We start from the raw sequence: 24,195 nt of genomic DNA on the forward strand, positions 1-24,195 counted from the left end.
AAAGGAAGGAAAAGAGAAGAAAATAAGAGATAGAAAGAAAAAGAGAGAGAAGAAAGAAAGGAAAGAAGAAAGAAGAAAGAAGAAAGAAGAAAGAAAGAAAGAAAGAAAGGAAGGAAGGAAGGAAGGAAGGAAGGAAGGAAGGAAGGAAGGAAGGAAGGAAGGAAGGAGAGAGGTAAGGAAAGGAAAGGGGAAAAAGAGAGAGGAAGGGACAAAGGGAAGGGAGGGAAGAAAGGAAAGGAAGGAAGGGAAGGAAAAGAAAATTAATTATTTGCTGAAGCATGAATGGTAGTATCGTCCATGATAGGGTGCCAATATGAAGGCACTTTCAGAGGAGATGAGGTGTAGACGAGGGCAAGTGAGTCAGGTTAGGAACTACCCTCATGTGAGTGGCTGAATTTATTACAAGACAAAACCAAGCCCAATGCATTGTTTTAACACATATACTCCTGCTTTGTAATTATTTTTCACCTCCTTTGAAATGTCCTGACCCTTCAAATAAGAAAGTAACATATTTGTTCTTCTTGAAGGCATGATGGGATAGTGTTTCACAAGAGCAATGTGGCTTGTTCTACTCAACCTCTAGACTGTGAATGTAAAGGTAGAGTGCACCATCACAGGAACACTGCCCAGGATTTGCAGCAGATGCTAGAGTTCAGTACTGCAAAGCAGTTTGAATGTCACAACTCATGAATTTAAATATATTTTGTAAAAATCCACTAAGATCCAAACTCATAGTTTGTAAGTGTACTTAATTTTAAATTTGTTTATGGAAACACAGCTATGTATTATTTTTAATATAGTTATATTTTATACTCCATCTAAAATTGTATATTTGCAGCCAATTTTATAAACATTTTTACGATTAGTAAACTGTCATTCTAGTCAAAATAGATAAATCAGTTCTTAATATAAATGGAAACTAACAACTTCACAGTACATAGTGTGCTTTAATAGCTTCCTTTAGCTTAGCTACACTCATTTATGTAAAACTGTACTTCTGTAGTATCCTTTCTATGCAAATACTTGTAGTTAAATTCTATTTATGTGAAATGAAATTGTTATGTGATGTGAATATTGGAGAAACATCTTGATTCTTAATTTTACAAATAAATCCTTTAGAATCTGAAAAGAGCTGGACTGGCATGGCATAGCTCATAAGGCCGCTGCCTGAAATGCTGGTATCTCGGTTCAAGTCCTGGCTGTTCCACTTCTGATCCAGCTCCTTGCTAATGTGCCTGGGAAAGCAGTGGAGTGTGGCCCAAGTAACAGTCCTCGCACCCATGTGGGAGACATAAAGAATCTCCTGGCTCCAGGCTTTGAATCAGCTTCGCCAAAAGAGTGTTAGGTATTAGCATAGTGGATAAATAAATACAATTAATGCCTGGATATTATAATTATAGCAACTATAATTTCTGATGCTGGAAATGCTGGAAATATTATATTGTGTTTCATATTGCCCAATAAAATTTGTGGGTTACAAAGGTTGTGGGCTGGAGAGTTGCATTGCATGGCAGAAATAAGATTCCTCTTATGTGGAATATATTTCTGTAAACTATTTTATTTCTGTATATCTTTTCAGAATGAGAAGCCACTTAATAAAACATATAATCTGTTCTAGGCTTATGATTCTAATGCAGAGACTGATTCCTTGCCAATCCACAAAAGTTGAAATAGTAGCCTTTTGTAAAATCATTAGGTTAAAATTCAACTGATAAGGTAAGAAGAGTAGTTGAAACTCATATTATTAATTTGAAACAGTTATTTTTAAAATTTTTGAAAATTTAGTATAGGCTTCAAAGTTAAATAATCAAATAAATGAAATTAAAAAAAACTCATTCCCCTTCAGTTTAAAATATTGTAGCTCACACAAGTTCAGAAAAACATTTAGCAAATATGATTTCTTCAACTGTGGTGGGTTTGTATAACATATGTCACACATGTCTTCAACAATTACCATGTGGAGGACTGAGACACGGAGTCCAGGTAGCTTATAGGCAACAGTTAGGGGTTGGATCAACTGGAAAAATACAACATGGCAAACCACAGGCAGCAAATGTATTCGACAGAACAAAGTATGGTGTTCATAGGAGCAAGGAAGGCACAAGTCTCACCCTCACTTGAGAGGTAAGTAGAATATTGAGGGGTTTTATAAAATGAGATTGTTTTCCAGTTTGAAGCCCAGTAATGGAACTAAGCCAGTGAGATGGTTTGGTTTATACATGATAGTCTTGCTTCTAGTTCCCTGAATTTTAATTCTTCTAGGGCCTGATGAAAATTTAGGTCTGGTAAAGTTGATATTTATGGGATTTAAATGTTGGAGTGAATGGAAAAACCTATTTGTAGATGTCTGAAGGGTTTATGTAAAGCCTTTTATCAACACTCCTTTACTTAATATGTGGGCACCTCCCCAAGATCTTAGGTGTTCTACATAAATTACTGATAACACATTGAATTATACAATAAAATAATATTCAATGACAGTTATAATAGTCAAAAGCTAATGAATACAAACTAGATAAAAAGGTAACAATAGTAAACAAACTATGTTGAGTTCAATTAAAGTGGAATGATATCTATTTTTAATTAAAGACCTCTGATACAGTATTCCAAACAGGGTTAAGGTAAAAAATAGCACCAGGAAATATTAAGCAGTTTATGAAAAAATTAAAAGTTGGCAATTAAAACCATAATTCTGATAAAGAAAAACTAGGTAAGTATATAAATATAGATTTTCCACTATTACCATAAAAAGACACAATAAATAAAAATAAATACATTATTCAAAAGAATAAGACTAAAAAAGCAACGAAAGCTGGTTACCTGCTTACTTTTCTATCAGGAGTTTTCTGACAAGTAGATTCTATAGCTCATGTTTGCAAGGGTTGGGAACTCAGGGTAGTCTATAAGATGCCAATATGAATAATTAGAAGCATCTTCCTCTGGAGTTTTGACCTTTACAATGGTGCCATTTGTAAAGGAAAATCAATTCTTTCCTATATACTAATCAATTTATCCTGGATGGTGGAGAGGGACACATTCACAAGAATGGCAGATGATAGGCTAGATTTCAGCTGTCTTCAACACTTAGGAAAAAAGAGCATAGCCCCTAAAGTTGAATCTTGGGTATTTATTTATTTATGTATTTTATTTAAAATGCAGAGAGAGAGAGACACACACACACACACACACACAGAGGAGAGACCGATTGAGAGTGTGAGAGAGAGATTGATTTTTCCCTCTGGTTCACATCCCAAATGGATTTAACAACCAGTTCTGGGTCAGGCTAAATCCAGGAACCAGAAACTCCATCATGCCCTTATGATTGGATAGCAAATGTTGAAGTACTTGAGTTTTCTTTTGCTGCCTTCCCAGGCACATTAGTAGGAATCTGGATCAGAAACAGAGCAACTGGGACTCTAACTGGCATTCCAATACCAGATGCTGGTATCACAAGCCAGAATGTAATCCATTGCACAACAAAACTGGTTCCCAAACCATGGCTCTTAATTCATAAGTAATATTTTGAAGACTAAGAAAACAGTTTATTAGAAAGTTTTCCACAGGGCGACACTGTCTTGTGAGAGACACACTAGTGACAGTGGATTAGCTAGGCAAATAAGTAGAGATAAAGTAGAAAAAGTGTAGAGAAAAGGAGGACAAAGGACAGTCAGGAAAATACATTGGTGAGTATAAACTCCTTTTTTGGCTATTAATAATGAAATAGCAAACTTCAGATTAATAAATATGAAATTTTGCATATATGTTTCCCCTACTAGACTTAGATACCTAAATAGCAACTCTGCTCTACTTATTTATCTATCTCTAAACACTAGTTTGTTGTCTGATGCACAGTACTTTATTGTTTGTGACAACTACTAAGATGAACATAAAGGTAGGAAATGATAGATGATCTATTAGATTGCAGATGATACATGATAGATATCATGACATATAAATAGATGGTAGATCTAGATAAATAGATATATAGACATAGATAGAGAAATACAGTGGACTTTGGGGCTTCCTTGTGGGGCTGGGTAAAGGATTCAAGTCATGCTTAGATTTTTGCTTTTAGAGTTCCATTTAAAATGATTCATAATTTTCTTAAAGTTGAAATTCTTCCTTCCTAACAGTTTGAAACCCAAAATTTTGAAGATTATCTCTTCATTTAGTTTTATTGAAGACCAGCTTGATGTAAAATAATCAATGACAATTCTAAAGTCTCTAATCCCCTCAGCATATATTTTAATTATACTTTTAAACCCATTTTGTTCCCTTGTTCAACAAATATTTGAGTGCTTATTATCTGTCACATTCTACATTGACTCATGGAGCTCTTCATCATGTGAATCTGACAAACAAGGTAATATATTCAAGGCAGAGGGCACCTTATAACAAAATTTTTGCACAGCACATCATGTGAGGACAGAGGACAGGTAGCCATCTCATCTGGAGAGAGGGGAACACTGGGAACAAAGGCCTGAACAAAACTGACACTCAAGTTGAATTTTGTCTCAATGTTATCAAAGAGAGGAAAAACATAGGATGGAAAGCATTGTAGGAAAAGAGTATGTATTCATAAAACCTCAAAGATGTTAGCTGAGTATATTAGAATGGTTGTCCCAGAGGACTGCTGGAATCTATCAACCTGAACAGGCAAGCTAGCATCTACCTCCCCATGGATTTTCCATGAAATGCCAAAGATGTTTGTATTTGTTGTGAGGTTAACAGAGGACCCATTACAGGTTTTAATGTAAAGGCATATGATAATAAGTTTATATTATTAAAATATAACCCTGACAGCAGTGGGCAGGATGGGTTGCAGAAATGGGAGGTTTGGGAGGATTGAATATTTACTTAAATTAGTAATTCAGCTTACGAACTACTAGAACTAGAATTGTATAGAAAATATATGCTGTGAAAGTGGAAACATTTGAGAAATATCTAAGAAAATCGTTCATTCATTTTGTTGATGTTGGTATAACATGGTTTCTGGCTTCAGTAACAAATTGTAATGGCTTTCACAGAATTTAGGGACATGGTACAAAAAACAGGTTTTGGTTGTGCTTATGGAGTCAGAAGATGAGTCTGAGGTTGAGATTAAAATATTTGGAAGATATACAAGTTTTATGCTTTGTGGACAGTCTGATATGTATCTTCAACAGCTTAGAGAAAACATGATATTGACAAATGCATGGTAGTTGAAATTGTGGATGAGTTTTCTTCCCATTTTGTTAGTTGGCTACATTTAATTTCCACATTCAGATTTGAAAGCATGTGCTAAAGCACTCATCTTTGCAGTAACAATTACCATAGTAATGACTGTGTAGAGTAGAAATGGTGGGTAAACAATAATGTTACTCATTTAAATTACCATAGTATACAGAAAGTACAATTATTCATTCCTGGAAAAAAACTGGGATTTCAGTTTTCAGATAAAATTTATGGGGAAGCTATCAGCTGGTGATCGAAATGAGTGTGCCATGTAGTCCTGATAACTCCTTCCTGATTAATCTTTTAGTTCACTTGGCTTTTTGTTGATCTTCAGCCCATTTGCCAGATTCCTTTTGATTGTGGTGTTGGTAATATCAGAATATATGAACAATTTTCTCACTATCCATTCACTTTTAGACCCTAATACATAAATAGTAATAATAATAATAAGGAATGTCCAGACTATGAAAGCAATAATATTAAATATCTAGATGAATTGTTTATAATCAGAATGGCTTTTATAGTACTTAACTAAGATTTCAGATTCTTGCACAGCCATTAATATACTTGAGAACGAATCAATTTATCTGTCAATCTGAGTTTCAATTCATTGTAACTAAGAATTTTCCTCATCAAACTTTGCAGGGATTTCTATTGTGTGTGTGTGTGTGTGTGTGTGTAGTGCAATCAAATATATTATTATAATTAAAAAGCTAAGCATGTCTAACCACATCATTTAACAACAACAATAAAATATAAAAGAGTCACAGAACTGAAAAAATTAAAGGAATGATGTCACAGAAAAAGAAAACATGGAGATAACACAAACCTACATAATGTCTGCAATGAAATTAAGAAAGGAGAAGATCAGGAACAAAATGAATTCCAGTATAATAACAAAGGTAAGAAGTGAATTATCTAGCTGGTAGTCAAAAAAAGGATAGGAGGGAAAATCTACATTTTCTAGTAAAACACTTGGTGTGATTTTTTTCTTAAACAGCAGAAGAAACAATTCTGCTCTGACAGATTAAAAACAAACTGGGTCAGCATTTCCCAGTTGATATCCCCATGTACTTTATCTTCAAAGATAGTTTCACATATTTGCTTGGGGAAAAAATCATCTGTTCCAATTTTAGTTCTCATTTTTGGAACATACTATCTTAGAGCATTTGAAATAGAATTGTTTTCTTGCAATTTTTGTCCACTTATTTGTCAATTATAATATGCTATATTCGAGATTTCACAAGCATTTTTCAGGCAAACATTTAAATTCATTATTATTATGGCAAGTAATCATGAAAGTAAATGATATAGATGTTATCCCTTATTTTTATTACTCAACATAGAATTCAACATTGATTATTCTGATATAGCAACACTCTCCAGTGGTCTAAATGTTTTAGGGTAATCCATGTCTTCTGGTAGCCAAAGGAAATGATATTTTCTCAGTAGAGGATCACTTTAAATCTACTCTAAAGAGACTCAGTTGGGCTTTCTTACACCCAGATCTATTTCTAGGGTGCCAGCGTCCTGTCATTTGCACAAAGAAAGGTGAATCTGCCCTAGCAGGCATAAATGAACACATTGTCTTAACAAATGGCATGGGCAGGGACATATATATATTACAAAATTTTCTTGGGAAAAAGTGTGTTATTCTTTAGCTTTCTATTGAATAATTATATTGCTCAGTAAATATAGATGCACTTGCAAAACAGTAAGGCAAAACCCATTAAAATAAAATTGGAATATGGAAGGATGATGAGGAGAGTGCCTTATTGTTCCTAGATGATAAGCAAATGCAATACAAACATGGCTACTAGAAAGATTTGCAAATTAAAAGGCAACTTTTTTATTCCCCATTCCATTTCCAGAGTCTCATTAAGAGTATAGTCATGTGCTACATGACGATGTTTTGCTCAACAATGACCCTCACATCAGACTGTGGCCTCACAACATAATGGAACTGGGAGTGGGTATTTGGCATAGTGGTGGAGATGCCACCAGAGATGCCTGAATCTGACTCAGCTGACTCAGCTCCCAGTTCCAGCTTCCCGCTAATGTGTACTCTGGGAGGCAGCAGGTGATGCCTCAAGTAATTGGGTCCCTGACAACCATAAGGTGTCATGGGATTCATGCTTTGGTATGGAAGAATCCCAGCTGTGCTGGGCATTTGGGAAGTAAACTATTTGATGGGAGATGTCTATACCTGTCTGTTTCTCTGCCTTTCTATATAAATAAATCTGACCAATTTCTATGATTTAGTGATATCATACTCATTCTACTGTCACAGTGCAGCACATTAAGAGTGTGTTTCTACTGCAAATCTGCGGTGTGTTAGTCATTTAGAAGTATAGTTCATACAACTACGTACAGTACATAATATTGGATAATGATAGCAACTACTATTTTACTAATATGTATTTACTATCCTACTTTTTCAAATATTCTATTTATTTACTTTGAGAGGTAGAGCTACAGACAGAGAGAGAGATAGAGACAGAGAGAAAGGTCTTCCAATTACTGGTTCATTCTCCAAATTGCCACACTGGCTGGAGCTGGGCCAGACCCAAGCCAGGAGCTTTCTCTGGGTCTCCCACACAGATGTAAAGGTCCAAGCACTCAGCTCATCCTCCATTGCCTTCCCAAGCCATAGCAGAGAGCTGGACTGGAAGAGGAGTAGCTGAGACTAGAACCAGTGCCCATATAGGATGCCGGCATCACAAGTGGAGGCATAGCCCACTCTGCCACAGTGCCAGCCCACTAGCTTATATTTTTATCATCATTTTCAATTGCACTCTTTTTACTCAAAATGCTTTTCACGGTATGCCATTTTGCACCAGATCACATCATGAATTTGCCCCATCTTTTTATTGTATCCAGAGAAGATGTGCTATGATTGACATGTACCATGTAGATTTGTGTAAGTGCACTCCATGATGTTCATACAATGACCAAGTCACCAAACGATGCAGATCTCATAACTTATCCTTGTCATTGAGCAACTCCTGGTTTTATATTCAGATACAGAATGTGTTTATGCTATTCAACACATGTCACTTAATGGATGGTGATTAATAAGCTTATGCCTTATATTGTATCAACACTTATAATTGTATATTTTCTAAAGTTGAAATATATATTTAAATTAGAAAATTTTAACATTTAAAAATGTTGTAAGCACTTACAGTGACTGTTTGCAATTTCTTGTCTACTAATACTAATTTAGAGTTACTCCAGAAACACTACATACTTGGCATATTTTTGAGATATTATCTCTCCACACTTAACATTACTTGAGTGTGAATGTGAACTTCCATGGCTTACTGTCTAATAAGAGGATCAGAAATATGTAAACTCTGAATATAAACAATATTAGAATAAACAGAAAAGCAAGTAGAGCCTTTGTTACACTTTGTTATACTTTTTCTGAAAGATAACATTATCTAAATATCGATAGAGTTCCAAAGATATTGTTGTGCCTTAGAGGTTCCAAAATGCCACTGGACAGAAAAAAAACAATATATATAAGATACCTACCATTACTACACATTCCTAAAACTGCGAAAACCACCTAGAAACGGAAGTTTGATTTACTTAAATAGTTAACAAAAATTTATTGCAAGAGATATATTTCACTGAATTTACAGTTTCAAGGACCAAGGTACAAAACATAGTGCATCAGCTTTGTCTAAACAGTAAATTGGTGCAAATACACAAAGATTAAAAAAAAACAAAGAGCATACTTTACAACATAAATTACAGTACTATAAATATATTTTATGTACCATATACATATTCTTAAGACATCATTTTAATATACAGCATATATTGTATTGATTTTTAAACTATTCAGTGCTTTACTTTAATATTATATATATATCAGAAACTTAAGAAATTATTTGCATCATTACACTTACAGTAAATGATTTCAAATCAATGAAGCCATATATTGGCCATTTTGTTTCAACCAGTTGAACAGCCAATTATCCATTTATATGAACATTTATGCTATAGTAACAGTTTTCACATGGGTGTTTTCTTTCTATTTTATGGATATGACTAGAAGAGGGGTTGCAGAGGAATGACAGTAGGGTGTGGGGAAAGCAGTGAAGGGAAGAGAGCATGGGGTAGAGGTGGGAAGGCCAGATGGCTCGGATGAAGAACAGAAGCTGGGATGATTGGCATCTGAGGAGGAGCAACAAAAGTCGGCTGAGTACCAGGACAAAGCCTGTGTCCTACTGGTCCTACTGAGATCTGAGGTAATGATGTTCTGGGGAGAGCTGGGACTTGGGAAAGAAACTGTTGGTGTGGCTGAAGCACTTTGAAGGTCCCCGCAGCTGCGGCTGCGGCTGCGGCTGCAGCTGCTGCAGCATGCTGCTGCAAAACAGTGTGATGGATCGTGGTTACGGAGGTAGAACATAGGGGCTGCTGCAAAGGCAAAGGCTGCAGAGGTGCGCCAGGGGGTGGGCGGGCAGCTGGAGGAAAGGTAAGCTTGACCTTGTTGGTCAACACGTTTGGCTGTATAATGTGCTGGTAGACCTCACATGGTAGACTTTTGAATTTGTCATGGTTTTCTATTGGGATCAACAGTGCTTGTTCTGGTAAAGCTATCGGAGTCAAGATTTGCTCAGTTGTTACAAAGGTATGACCGCTGACATGTGCTTCTTTGAATGGTAATGGTGGTTGTGTGTTAAGGATTCCTGAATTATAATGAAGCCACTCAGGGGATGCCTCATTCCCCTTTCCTTGTGGAAGGGCCTCAGCCAGTTCATAACGGCAAAGGTATGACTTAGACTGCGACTGTCTAAAGTTCTTTTCAATATTAGGCACCTTGAAAGGAATTTGCTTCTCATTAATATTTACAGTCTCACTTTCTTCTTTGTGACCAAGCAAGGTATTGTCGAATGCTTCTTTTGTTGGGGCACTAGAGACATAGATAGATGCAGTGGGGTCCTTAGTAACATCTGACAAACCACCTGTTGTGGTCTCCATTACCGAGTGCTCAGCAACACCACTGGTTTCAGGATGAAGGCCACTGCTAGTGTGCAAAGCTAGTTGGTTAGTTACTTGGTTCGTTTGTTCTGAGTTCTTTTCAGTATGTGCATCTTCTTGTGGTTTTATTTCTTTTTCCATGTCTTCACTTGCTACCCCATCCAGGTGACATAGTGAAGAATTTTCTTTCATGAGAAAGTCTGTATTTTCTTTGATTTCCAAAGTTTCAAATCCAGTGTGGACTTTGCTTCTTTTTCTCCTCCGTTTCTTCTTAGGCTTACAGGAAGTAACTGAAGAACTTGGGGGCCTCAGAAATTCTTCTGGCAAACAACTTTGTTGATTTAAACTTTCATCTGAGGAATAAGAATATGAATGTTGCCTACGTTTTCGATAGACTCTTTCTGATTCATTCGTGACAGAATTGTAACCTCTTTTAACAGCCTGATTCGGACTCGTGCATTTCATGTCATTTTGAAGAACCAAACATTGCTCATCCTGTCTATAGTTTGACCTTTTAGCTTTCCAACAACAATAAGTTCTGGAATATGTTAAATTTTGTTTCCCAGGATGTATTATTTTTGGATTCGATTGTCCATTTGGAACTATTGTGTTCTTTTTGCAGTGTTTCCTGGAGCTGATAGATTCATCATCATTGGATTCACTGTTCCATATTTTAGACATTTCTTCATTTTCATTTAAGTATACGGATGCTGATACAGGCCTTTTGTCAGGTAACTGATGTGAATCAAGTAATTGCTCTGCAGCTAAACTGTGTTTTTCTGAAATTGGTTCCAGTGGATTTTTCCTAGTTGTATCACTACAACTATTCTCTGTTTCCATTTTGTGGTGAGTCCCTGTTTCACTGATTTTCCCTCTGTGATGATGTTGACATAATTTTCTTCTCTTTTTCTTTCTTCTGCTTTTATGGAACCAGTGTTGATTATCTTTCAACTTTATTTTATTGCATTTCTTATCTAGATTGTCATGTTTCATTGGATTTTTAGTATAATGATACTTTCCTGTTTTCCTTACCCTACAGGAAATATTTTTATATTTCTGACCCATATTCTCGTTTTTTCCAGATTCACAACTAGTAGAGAGAATATCATCAGCCAAAAGAGGAGTGACTTGGGTGCACTCATTTCTGCTACCTCTAATTTCACAATCAGTGACTTCTACAATAGAAAGGTTCTTGTAATCTGAAATTGATGTCTTACAGACATCTTCTCCCTTCTCCTCAGAATCAGGATGATTTAAGGGCATCTTATTTTTATATATATTATTATTTAGTCTAGTGGACTTGAAGTCAAAACAGAGAGGGTTACAGCTATAGGAAATTGATGGTTCTGTAGTTGTGTAGACCAGCATTTCTGATGGCCACTGAAGAATGGTCGATCCATGTTTGTTAAGTACAGGTACAAACGGTTCACATTGTCTTTTTTGGAAATCTGTTTTTTTATGTACATTTGGGTTATCCTCTTTAGTATTTGAAGAGGTCAGTGTCTCAGGACCATTTTTATTTTCAACCTCATTTGTAGATACATCATTATCCTTAATGTTTTCCTCTGTGGGAGGTTGCACAGCCATACAATCATTAGACAGATCGAGAGTTGTGGATTTGTGTCCTAAAGACTCAGAATTAATACAATTCACAGGTTTGTCTTCTTTCATAAAAACAACGTCTTCCAATGGTATTTGATCTGCTAATGGGACTAACTTTTGGCAATTATCTGCATCCGAAGATAAAGGGAGCTGAAGTTGGCAAAATGAAGGTAATAGGAGTGAATCTTTTTCACTCGTGATCTCTTTCATTTCTGGAGTTTGAGCAGTTTCTTTGTCAATACACATTGCCTCCATTGGAAGGAAGGCATCAGCTTTCTCCTCAGAACTCAAAAGCACATCAGCTGGTGAAGACAGGTGAAGGTGACAAGCGCCAGGGAGGAACCTACTTTTTCTGCTAAGTTCCTTTTCCACAGAGGCATCATCATTGTATTCGGAGAATGCTGCAGCTGAGGACTCCAGCTTCAAGGATGCTTTCTTTGGAAATGCAAAAGAAAAGCCAATTTTGTGTCTGTGAATTCCCTGGGCCTGATCCCCGACTTGGTTATTTTTTTCTGTATAATTATTTGTGTTTTCTGGGTCTGCAGCAACAACGTCTTTCGTATTCTCTTCACTATGAATGAAAGCGTATTTGGAATCTTGCTGGTTATTTACTGAATCCACAACAACACTTGGAGAAATTTCATTACAGTTTTCTCTCACAGTAACAGTTGTTGATTTGAACATGGGGCCACTTCCAGGAGCACTACATAAAGAAAAAAGTATATGTTGAATTGGACACTCATTTGGAAAAATATTCACAGACATACATATATTTAAATATTTTTCAAATTTTTAAATCTTTGTAAAGGATTTACTTCCATATGGTACAACTGCCTTCCATGGTGCACAGTGTGATTTAGGTTTTGCATTTTGTTTAGGATAACTTGGAGAGGTCTTGAAATTTCTGTGCTCTCAGTGCTTCCCCGGGCAAGATTTTCTACTCCCATGGCCTCAAGTGATATCTTGAAGTGTTGTAAAATACTCTAAAGCAAAATTACTTTTAATTTACAAATAACTAGAATCATTGATAATTTTAGAAAATATGAAGGAAGTTAAAAAAAAAACAATGCTTCACCAATGGTTTCTGAAAGGCTGGGAATTCAGTTCAACAAATCATATTGATCAACATTCATTGAACATCTCCCACAGCCTAAGTGGCATGCTGTAATGCAAATATAGCTAAGAGATAGGACTAGCAAGAAGTATTTTGGACATGCTAGTCTCAATATTTAAAATTGCCCTGTGGTTATAAATTACATTAAAATATACAATAAGTGGGGCTGGTACCGTGGCTCACTTGGTTAATCCTCTGCCTGTGGTGCCAGCATCCCATATGGGCACCGGGTTCTAGTCCCGGTTGCTCCTCTTCCAGTCCAGCTCTCTGCTGTGGCCCAGGAAAGCAGTGGAGGATGGCCCAAGTGTTTGGGCCCTGCACCCACATGGGAGACCAGGAAGAAACACCTGGCTCCTGGCTTTGGATCAGTGCAGCGCAGCCGTAGTGGCCATTTGTGGGGTGAACCAATGGAAGGAAGACCATTCTCTCTTTGTCTCTCTCCCTCACTGTCTACAACTCTACCTGTCAAATAAATAAAAAAAAAATACATATACAATAAGTGCAAGATAAAAGACTACTTAAGATGTGAATTCCCTTTGTTTGGCATTACTCTATACTATAGTGAATTCTGATTAACGAACACTTAACTGTAAGAATCTCTATGAGTCTTATTCTTACACTAACAGAAACATCCTATGCAGAATTTTCCATTCTATAGTAAAATTCAGATTTTATAAGTAATAAATGACCCAAAAATTTTAGTGGGAAATTTTCTTTATTACTTAATCACTAAGCCATTGCCTTGTATACTCCAAAGAAACACTATTACTTTCAGTTCACACATCATTAGAAGCATGTGATTAATGGGAACATTGTGTGTGTGTGTGTGTGTGTGTGTGCATGTTCTGAAATATAAACTCTCTAGTGAAAATAAAATTTAGGTTGGAAAAATTACCTTTTTGTATATAACTTATTATTAACTCTACTTCTCTTAACATATATTAGAAATTATATTTGTAAATATTACTTATGGGGCATTACATTAGATCAGTTCCAAGATTCTCTAAAGTATATACTTGTACTTGTATGATTTTCATTTATTACAATACAAAGTTGAGACCAAAGTTCTTGAGCCTTCAACTACTGCCTCCCAGGGTGTGCATTAGCAGGTTGCTGGAATAGGAAGCAGAACCATGACTTGAATCCAGACACTTCAATATGGGATGTGGGCAACACAAGTGGTGTCTTAACCAACCATTCTGGATGTCTATCCCCCAAATTTGTTTTTAGTAATTCCATATAAAGGAACTAAAATGCATTTTGAATTTCATTTTACTTTTTCCACATTTGGGGTTCATAATATTATTTTGATGTACCAATGCATCCCATAATGCTATTCAGTATAAAATAGATCTGATCTTATTAGACATAGCAAAGTCTTTATTATTGAGGGGAAAAAAGGGCACTTTAAAAACTGCAGGCATTTAGCATAGTGCTTGAGCTTCTGCTTGGGGCATCTACATCCCATATCAGAGTACCTGAGTTTGAAGCCTGGAGTCTGATCCCAGTTTGTTTCTAATGTGCATCCTGGGAGGAAGCAGATGCTAGCTCAAGGACATGAGTCCCTCCCACCCACTTGGGAGACACAGATTGAGTTTCCAGATCCTGTTTGGCCTGGCTCAGCTCTGGCATCACAAGTATTTAGGGAGTGCAGCGGCAGAAGGGAAATATTTGTTAGTCTGTGTGTCTGTCTGTATGCCTTTCAAATAAAATACATTAACAAATGTTAAAGTTTTAAAATACTACTACCCTGGTTCGAAATAAATGGACAGGCAGAGTTAGATAGTGAGAGAGAGAGAAAGAGAGGAGAAAGGCCTTCCTTTTTCCGTTGGTTCACCCTCCAAATGGCCACCCCGGCCAGCGTGTTGCGTCGATCCACAGCCAGGAGCCAGGTGCTTCCTCCTGGTCTCCCATGCGGGTGCAGGGCCCAAGCACTTAGGCCATCCTCCACTGCCTTCCTGGGCCCACAGCCAGAGAGCTGGACTGGAAGAGGAGCAACTGGGACAGAATCAGGCACCCAACCGGGACTAGAACCCGGGGTGCTGGCGCCACAGGTGGAGGATTAGCCAAGTGAACCGCGGCGCCAGCCAAAATGGTCTCATTTATTACATTGCTTACAGTTAACAGCTCTTCTCTGTAGAAAGCAGGTCATAATTTGAGAGTTGTAAAATTTCAATAGTCCAGTTTATCATTTATTTACAGAGGAATTAATTTTGCTTGTGTTATGAAATGCACACGCCTTCCTAGCATTTTTTTTTAATCTTAAAGTTGTTATCAAATGAAAGTTATCCAAATAAAAATAGGGGAAGCTGAGTGTGGCCCATTAACGATGATATATATATTAATATGAGATGTTACTTGGGGAAATTAGATAACAAATACACAGGAACTTGTTGTATTACTACCTTACAATTTTTGTTTTATAAATACAAAGTTAATAAAAATGTTTAGATATCAAAAAATAAAATTCCACTTAAAACTTATTTGCAAAAAAAGATTATAAGATATTATCATGCTTTTTTTCTTTGTTAAATGTTTAAAATTTTACCAAGAAATGGAATAGAGTTCAATTACGATAGCTTGAATTGCAGCATAAATGTGAAATTTATTTTCTTACAAGCTAAAATTATAGTCATAATGGCTTTTTATTGAAATGTGCGTTAAACAGGTGTCTGCATAAAATTCACATTTAAATTACTGTTTACAGCCTACAGAAGTCCATGATTATTCTGGATACAGAAATAAATAATTTGTGCCCTTATTTCTAACTTCTCACTCTTTGGGTTTAAGAAAAGTACATTTCAGTGCACACTCACCATGCTGTTTCCTTCCTTAGCTCAGCCAGCTTGTGCAGGCGTTGCAGGGCCTTTTCCTGTTTTCTTTCATCTTTCCTGGACTTAGATGCTACATTTCGAGCAAACTCCCTTTGTTTCAGTTCTTTGAGCCTCTATCAAAAGATATGGAAATGATTAATAGTATTTGACTCTACTGTAATCCTAAACTTCTACTGTTTTTTTTTTTCTTTTTTTTAACTTTTATTTAATGAATATAAATTTCCAAAGTACAGCTTATGGATTACAATAACGTCCCTCCCACCCGCGACCCTCCCCTTTCCCACTCCCTCTCCCCTTCTATTCACATCAAGATTCATTTTCAATTCTCTTTATATACAGAAGATCAGTTTAGCATACATTAAGTAAAGATTTCAACAGTTTGCTCCCACACAGAAACATAAAGTGAAAAATACTGTATGAGTACTAGTTATAGCATTAAATCTCAATGTACAGCACACTAAGGACAAAGATCCTACATGAAGAGTAAGTGCACAGTGACTCCTGTTGTTGACTTAACAAATTGACACTCTTGCTTTTGGCCTCAGTAATCACCCTAGGCTCTTGTCATGAGCTGCCAAGGCTATGGAAGCCCCCTGAGTTCACCGATGCTGCTGTTGTTCTTGGAATTTTCCAATGCATTATCCTTGATCTTATCAAAGCAAAACACAACATCATGAACATTTACTTCTGAGGAAAGTATCTGCTTCCACTTTGGCTCTTGAAAATGCCAATGCATATGTAACATTACAGTAAAAATACATTGATACCTTAGTTAAATAAAAATTGAAAATTTTTCTTTCTTCTCATTGATTTTTGTCTTCTATGTTTCTCTGCCTAATTCATATGAAATGTGACAGTCTTATAAACCCGTAACTTTCAAATTCAATTCACTTGTGTAATTCACATATAAATATTTCATATATATATATGTGTGTGTGTGTCTATGTAATATACATATATATATACACATTTATACATATATGAGATTATCTTTATTCATTTATCCATCAATGAACATTTAGTTAGATTTTGCATCTTGGCTATTGTGAATACTTTGCTGCCATAAGCATATGTGTGCAGATACCTCTTTGATATAATGATGTAATTTCCTTTGGAGATATGTGTGGTTGTGATATTATTGGATCATATAATAGTTTTATTTTCAGTTTCTTTGAGGAATTTCTATATTGTTTTCCATAATGGCTATACTAATTTACATCCCCACCAACAGTGTAGACATCGTTGTAACCAGTTCCTAAATGTAAATTTAGAGAACTGTATATATTTAGTATTTAAATGTCTCAATATTATAGAGGTTATCCAAAAGCACTAAGCTACATTTAAGTATTCCTACCAATCTCCATCATATATGAACACACACTTGTCTTATCTTAGTGATATATTTCCTGATATCATATCAAGGTAAGAAAACTTACCTAGTATAAGTAATCTTTAAAAAGTTCATGGGAAACGAGTATCATGAAAACACAGAGTGTGGATTTAAATTTTTTTCTGCACCAAAATAAACATTTTTCAATTCCATTTTCCCTGAACTTTTGAAGTGGTCTCATATTTCGGTGATAATGAACTGCAGAGCTTATAGCCCTACCCAAATAATTCAGAAGTCTTATGGCTAGATTCTTCCCCAGCTTAATACCTCTCATATTTTTCTGCAGCAAAAGTAAAGTTTCCATGTCACATTTTATATCTAGTGCAGCAATGTTTAAAGGTGAATAATAGCAATCAAATTAATTCTTCAGACACTGTCAAATGGAAAAAATAAACTTAAATTTCACACAAATAAACACAATAATACTGGTGAGACTTATGGAAATATCAATGATATTTCAAAACCTTCCACAACAATTTATTAAAAATCACTCAAAAGAAATGCTTAGTGATCAATGTCAAGATGGAATGACAGAAAGGTAAGACTAGAAAAATTAGAAAACAATTGAAAGGAATGGTTGGGGATGTGTGATCTAACTATTCTATTCAAAATGAATTATAATGGTCAATTTTTTATAATTCAACACATGTTTTGGAGACATGTAAAGAGCTGATAGCAAAGCAGAGAGAATCAATATTCTTTGATTATGATAACTTCCCAGAGGGCCTACTCTACTTTCTTACGGATTTACTGTTAGTTCTATGCCAAATCAAAATGTAACAAGGGTAACACAGATATAGTCAACAATTATCCATCAGTACTCAGATATGTTCTCAGGAATCCCATGAAGTTACAAGTATCAATGATCTTGATCTCAGGTTCATGGCAAAAATTTAATCAGGGTGAGAAGGTAGAGCAGAAAAAGGAAGAGAGAGAGGGAATGAATATAGAATTGGATTTACAACATACATAAAAATCGATTGTGTATCAGCTCACTCATAACACACACAAATACACATACACACACACACACACACACTTTGTTTAATCACATCCAAATGATAGGTTTCTTCAAGTGGAATTGCTGGAATAAAAGATACATATGTGCTCTTTTTGAGACTTTGATGTTTTCCTAACATATAATGATAACTACACACTTTTGCACTCCTCTCAACATTATATGAGCTTATATAGCATATCCAATCTTTAGTAATATCACTCTAAATTTTTAATTGAGAGTTGATAAGTGATATATCTTTGACATTTTCTTATAATTCATTTACTAGGATGGATGAATTATTGTAATATTTAAAAATATTTTATTAACATGCAACATGCATACATTTTTACCAGGCACTGTACACTATTTCAAGCATGCAAACTTATCAAACCAGGCAACTAGCTTTTCCACTTCTTTATCTTTTTTTTTTTTTTTCATTTGCAAGTCTCTTTATATACAGAAGATCAGCTTAGCATACATTAAGTAAAGATTTCAACAGTTTGCTCCCACACAGAAACATAAAGTGAAAAATACTGTTTGAGTACTAGTTATAGCATTAAATCTCAATGGACAGCACACTAAGGACAAAGATCCTACATGAGGAGTAAGTGCACAGTGACTCCTGTTGTTGACTTAACAAATTGACACTCTTGCTTTTGGCCTCAGTAATCACCCTAGGCTCTTGTCATGAGCTGCCAAGGCTATGGAAGCCCCCTGAGTTCACCGACTCTGATCATATTTAGACAAGGCCATGGTCAAAGTAGAAGTTCTCTCCTCCCTTCAGAGAAAGGTACCTCCTTCTTTGATGACCCATTCTTTCCACTGGGATCTCACTCACAGAGATCTTTCATTTAGTTTTTTTTTTTTTTTTTTTCCCCTAGAGTGTCTTGGCTTTCCATGCCTGAAATACTCTCATGGGCTTTTCATCCAGATCCGCATGCCTTAAGGGCTGATTATGAGGCCAGAGTGCTGTTTAGGACATCTACCATTCTATGGGTCTGCTGTGTATCTCACTTCCCATGTTGGATCATTCTCTCCCTTTTTTATTCTATCAGCTAGTATTTGCAGACACTATTCTTGTTTATGTGATCCCTTTGGTTCTTAGTCCTATCATTATGATCAATTGTGAACAGAAATTGATCACTGGGACTAGTGAGTGTTTTCCAAATTCCTCCATCTTGTTGCAAATGACCGGGTTTCTTTGTTTTTGACTGTTGTATAGTATTCTATAGAGTACATGTCCCATAATTTCTTTATCCAGTCTACTGTTGTTGGGCATTTGGGTTGGTTCCAGGTCTTAGCTATTGTGAATTGAGCTGCAATCAACATCAAGGTGCAGACAGCTTGTTTGTTTGCCAATTTCATTTCCTTTGGGTAAATTCCAAGGAGTGGGATGGCTGGGTTGAATGGTAGTGTTATCTTCAGGTTTCTGAGGAATCTCCAGACTAACTTTCATAGTGGCTTAACCAATTTGCATTCCCACCAACAGGGGGTTAGTGTCCCTTTTTCCCCACATCCTCTCCAGCATCTGTTGTTGGTAGATTTCTGAATGTGAGCCATTCTAACCAGGGTGAGGTGAAACCTCATTGTGGTTTTGATTTGCATTTCCCTGATTGCTAGTGACCTTGAACATTTTTTCATGTGCCTGTTGGCCATTTGGATTTCTTCTTTTGAAAAATGTCTATTGAGGTCATTGGCACATCTCTTAAGTGGATTGTTTGTTTTGTTGTTGTGGAGTTTCTTTATCTCTTTTTAGATTCTGGTTATCAACCCTTTATCTGTTGCATAGTTTGCAAATATTTTTTCCCATTCTGCCGGTTGCCTCTTCACTCTCCTGACTGTTTCTTTTGCAGTACAGAAACGTCTCAATTGGATGCAATCCCAATAGTTGATTTTGGCTTTGACTGCCTGTGCTTCTGGGGTGTTTTCCAAGAAGTCATTGCCGGTATCTATATCTTGCAGGGTTTTTCCAATGCTCTCTAATAATTTGATGGTGTCAGATTTGAGTCTTTAATCCATGTTGAGTGAATTTTTGTGTAAGGTGAAAGGTAGGGGTCTTGCTTCATGATTCTACACGTGGAAATCTAGTTTTCCCAGCACCATTTATTGAATAGACTGTCCTTACTCCAGGGATTGGTTTTGGATCCTTGATCAAATATGAGTTGGCTGTAGATATTTGGATTGATTTCTGGTGTTTCAATTCTGTTCCATTGGTCTATCCATCTGTTTCTGTACCAGTACCATGCTGTTTTGATTACAACTGCCCTGTAGTATGTTTTGAAAACAGGTATTGTGATGCCTCCAGCTTTGTTTTTGTTGTACAAGATTGCTTTAGCTATTCGAGGTCTCATGTGTCTCCATATGAATTTCAGCACCATTTTTTCCAGATCTGAGAAGAAGGTCTTTGGTATCTTGATTGGTATTGCATTGAATCTATAAATTGCTTTTGGGAGAATGGACATTTTGATGATATTGATTCTTCCAATCCATGAGCATGGAAGATTTTTCAATTTCTTGGTATCCTCTTCCATTTCTTTCTTTAAGGTTTTTTAATTTTCATTGTAGATATCTTGAACGTCCTTGGTTAAGTTTATTCCAAGGTATTTGATTGTTTTTGTAGTTATTGTGAGTGGGATTGATCTTAGAAGTTCTTCCTCAGCCATGGCATTGCCTGTGTATACAAAGGCTATTGATTTTTGTGCATTGATTTTATACCCTGCTGCTTTGCCAAAATCTTCTATGAGTTCCAATAATCTCTTAGTGGAGCTCTTTGGGTCCCCTAAATAAAGAATCATATCATCTGCAAAGAGGGATAGTTTGAGTTCTTCCTTCCCAATTTGTATCCCTTTAATTTATTTTTATTGCCTAATAGCTCTGGCTAAAACTTCCAGAACTATATTGAATAGAAGTGGTGAGAGTGGGCATCCCTGTCTGGTACCAGAGCTTCATGGAAATGCTTCCAACTTTTGTCCATTCAATAGGATGTTGGCCGTGGTTTTTTCATAAATTGCTTTGATTGCATTGAGGAATGTTCCTTCTATACCCAGTTTGCTTAGAGTTTTCATCATGAAAGGGTGTTGTGTTTCATCAAATGCTTTCTCTGCTTCTTGAAATAATCATATAATTTTTCTTCTGCAGTCTGTTAATATGGTGTATCACATTGATTGATTTGCGAACATTGAGCCATCCCTGCATACCAGGGATAAATCCCACTTGGTCTGGGTGGATGATCTTTCTGATGTGTTGTTGCAATCTACTGGTCAGAATTTTATTGAAGATTTTTGCGTCTATGTCATCAGGGAAATTGTTCTGTAATTTTATTTCAATGCTGCATTTTTCAGTCTTAGGAATTAAGGTGATGCTGGCTTCATAGAAAGAATTTGGCAGATTTCCCTCTTTTAGATTGTTCTGAATAGTTTGAGAAGAATTGGAGTTAGTTCTTCTTTAAATGTCTGGTAGAATTCAGCAGTGATTCCATCCGGTCCTGGGCTTTTCTTTGTTGGGAGGGCCTTTATTACTGATTGAATGTATGACTCGGTTATGGGTCTGTTTATGTTTTCATGTCTTCCTGGTTCAATTTAGGTAGGTTGCATTTGTCCAGGAATCTATCCATTTCTGATAGGTTTCCCTGTTTGCTGGCATACAGGTCCTTGTAGTAATTTCTGATGATTCTTTTTATTTCTGTGGTATCTGTTGTTATGTTTCCTTTTTCATCTCTGATTTTATTGATTTGAGTCTTTTCTCTTCTTTTTTTTAGTTAGTTGGGCCAATGGGGTGTCAATTTTGTTTATTTTTTCAAAAAACCAGCTCTTCATTTGGCTGATCTCCATTTCAAATCTAGCTCTCTGCTATGGCCTGGGAAAGCAGTAGAGGAAGGCCCAAGTCCTTGGGCCCCTGAATCTACATGGGAGACCTAGAAGAAGATCCTGGCTTCTGGCTTCAGATCAATGCAGCTCCAGCCATTGCAGCCATCTCTCTCTCTCTCTCTCTCTCTCACTCTCACTCTCTCTCTGCCTCTGTTTCTCTGTAATTCTGCATTTCAAATAAATAAATAAATATTTTTTAAAAGATACAATATTCCTTGAGTGTGGGCACTTGTATTCTACTATTTGCTTAGTCTTATTTATCAACTCAAGTTCCATCTGGAAAAAGGGAGAGGGTAATAAGCAAACCCAATGAGTAAGCTAAAATTTCAGCAGTTTTCAAATGCAAGAGATTTAGGAAATAACCACTCTGAAAATACATAAAACTTAAAACAAAGCCACACTGATTTAGTGGCCTTCAATACAGCACAGTTGATGGGTACCTTTGTGACAAGGTTTGGGGGAGGGGGTACCTCTGAAGTTTTTTCCATTGTAGTTGAGAGTCACAATATAGCATAATAGATACTGAGTTCTGTGGACAAAGTAATGTTAAGCAGAGAGGGTCATAGTTATGTGGCAAGGGAGGGATAGCATTTCATATACCATAATTAGGGAAAGTATATTAATTTTCTATATCTGTATAACAAATCACCAGCATTTAACATCACACCACACATTTATTATCTGTTCATATTCATGCATCAGTATGCCTGTCCTTTGTTCAGTCAGGTGTCTATTAGGCTCTATTCCCTGTGAACGTTTATGTGGGGAAAGAATTCCCTCTAAACTCCCTAAGGCTGTCGGCATAATTCTTCTCCTTGTGGTTTTGGGACTAAGAGCCCATGTTTTCTACAGACTGCCATCTAAGGCCACTCTTAGTAACCAGCAGTTTAGTGTCTTAGGACCCTTTCAGAAACTGTCTTCCAATATGACAGCTTCTTCAAAGGCAGCAAGAAAGAATCTCTCCACTCTTGTGAGATTAATTCTTATTTAGCATAAAGTATATAAAGGAGTGGTGTCTCATCACTTTTCATATTAATCAATTAGAAAAAAGTCCACAGGTTGCACACACACTCAAGGGAAGGGGTTTACATGAGTATATAAAGGTATGACATATTGAGAATCACTTAGAGTATGCTCACCATGTAAGATGACACTTGAGCAAAGACCTGCTGTTGAGGAATAAGCTAGAAAGCTATCTCAGGCAAACAATAATCCAGGAAGACCTGCCAGAATAAAACTAATAATTAATAGTAGTCTTTTCCCCTGTGATCTCTGTTCCTAGACACACAGTAATGCTGATTTCTTCAGCTGAGAGTTTATAAAGGATGGAGAAAAGAAGAGTTATCTAAACCATGACAGTGGGCAAGTGGCAACTGATGGAGAAAGAGGAAATTTGGCTTATTTTTCAATGGTTCTGCAAGAGATGCAGACAACTATAGTACCACAGCCTCTTTCTTGAACAGAGACAAAGCTAAATCCCCACAACGTTAAAACTTCAAGCAGTAAACTGGATTGCTCTCTTTTCTTGGAATAAGAAATAGCCAGACAACTACATTATTTTCTGGAAAAAAGTTTAGTGTGTTTTTGGATGTATGCAAGATAATTGTATCATGTTAGCTAGAGTGTAGCCTGATTATTAAATTTATGCATTAGTTGTGGTTTAAGGAGATATGTAGTGGTGCCAAGTTAACAAGAAAATCTGTGTCAATTTAGCTAGGACATGGTATCCATATACTTGGTCAAATATAAATTTAGATTTCACTGTGAAGGTGTTTTTTAAATTCCAATAGTGTATATTACCCTCTATAATATGAATGAGCCTCATTCAGTTAAATGAAAGGCTTAAGAAAAAAGGCTTGGTTCCCAAAGGAAGGAATTATACCTTCAGACAAGCTTAGACTTGGAACTAAAACATCAATTAAACCTTGCGATTCCATCCTGGAGGCTGCCCTTCAGGTTTTAGATCTACCAATGCCTACAATTGCATATACCAATTTCTCTCTCTCCCTCTCTCTTTCTCTCTCTCTCTCTCTCTCTCTCTCTCTCACACACACACACACACACACACACACACACGTCCTACTGGGCTACTGAATGCTGATTAATACAGATTTTCACCAGAAGTGATCTATTGTGATTTGAGGTGAACACTCTAAGCTGCTTTCACATTATCAGTTACAACC

At 36.3% G+C, this 24,195-nt stretch overlaps 1 protein-coding gene across 1 annotated transcript in view; it reads right to left on the reverse strand.

Moving 5' to 3' along the window:
• Positions 1-215: 215 nt before the first annotated feature.
• ZNF804A (zinc finger protein 804A) overlaps positions 216-24,195 on the reverse strand; it is a 368,502-nt gene continuing 344,522 nt past the window's right edge. The window contains exons 3-4 of the mRNA XM_051849369.3: positions 15,739-15,869; positions 216-12,511 (exon numbers count right to left, since the gene is read on the reverse strand). Coding sequence (XP_051705329.3) covers positions 9,274-12,511; positions 15,739-15,869 — 3,369 coding nt within the window. The 3' untranslated portion in view covers positions 216-9,273. The remainder of the gene's footprint in view (positions 12,512-15,738; positions 15,870-24,195) is intronic.

This window comes from Oryctolagus cuniculus, chromosome 3 (assembly GCF_051225735.1).
Source record: "Oryctolagus cuniculus isolate XC-2025 breed Fujian yellow rabbit chromosome 3, ASM5122573v1, whole genome shotgun sequence".
In the NCBI taxonomy this organism is placed as follows: Eukaryota; Metazoa; Chordata; class Mammalia; order Lagomorpha; family Leporidae; genus Oryctolagus; species Oryctolagus cuniculus.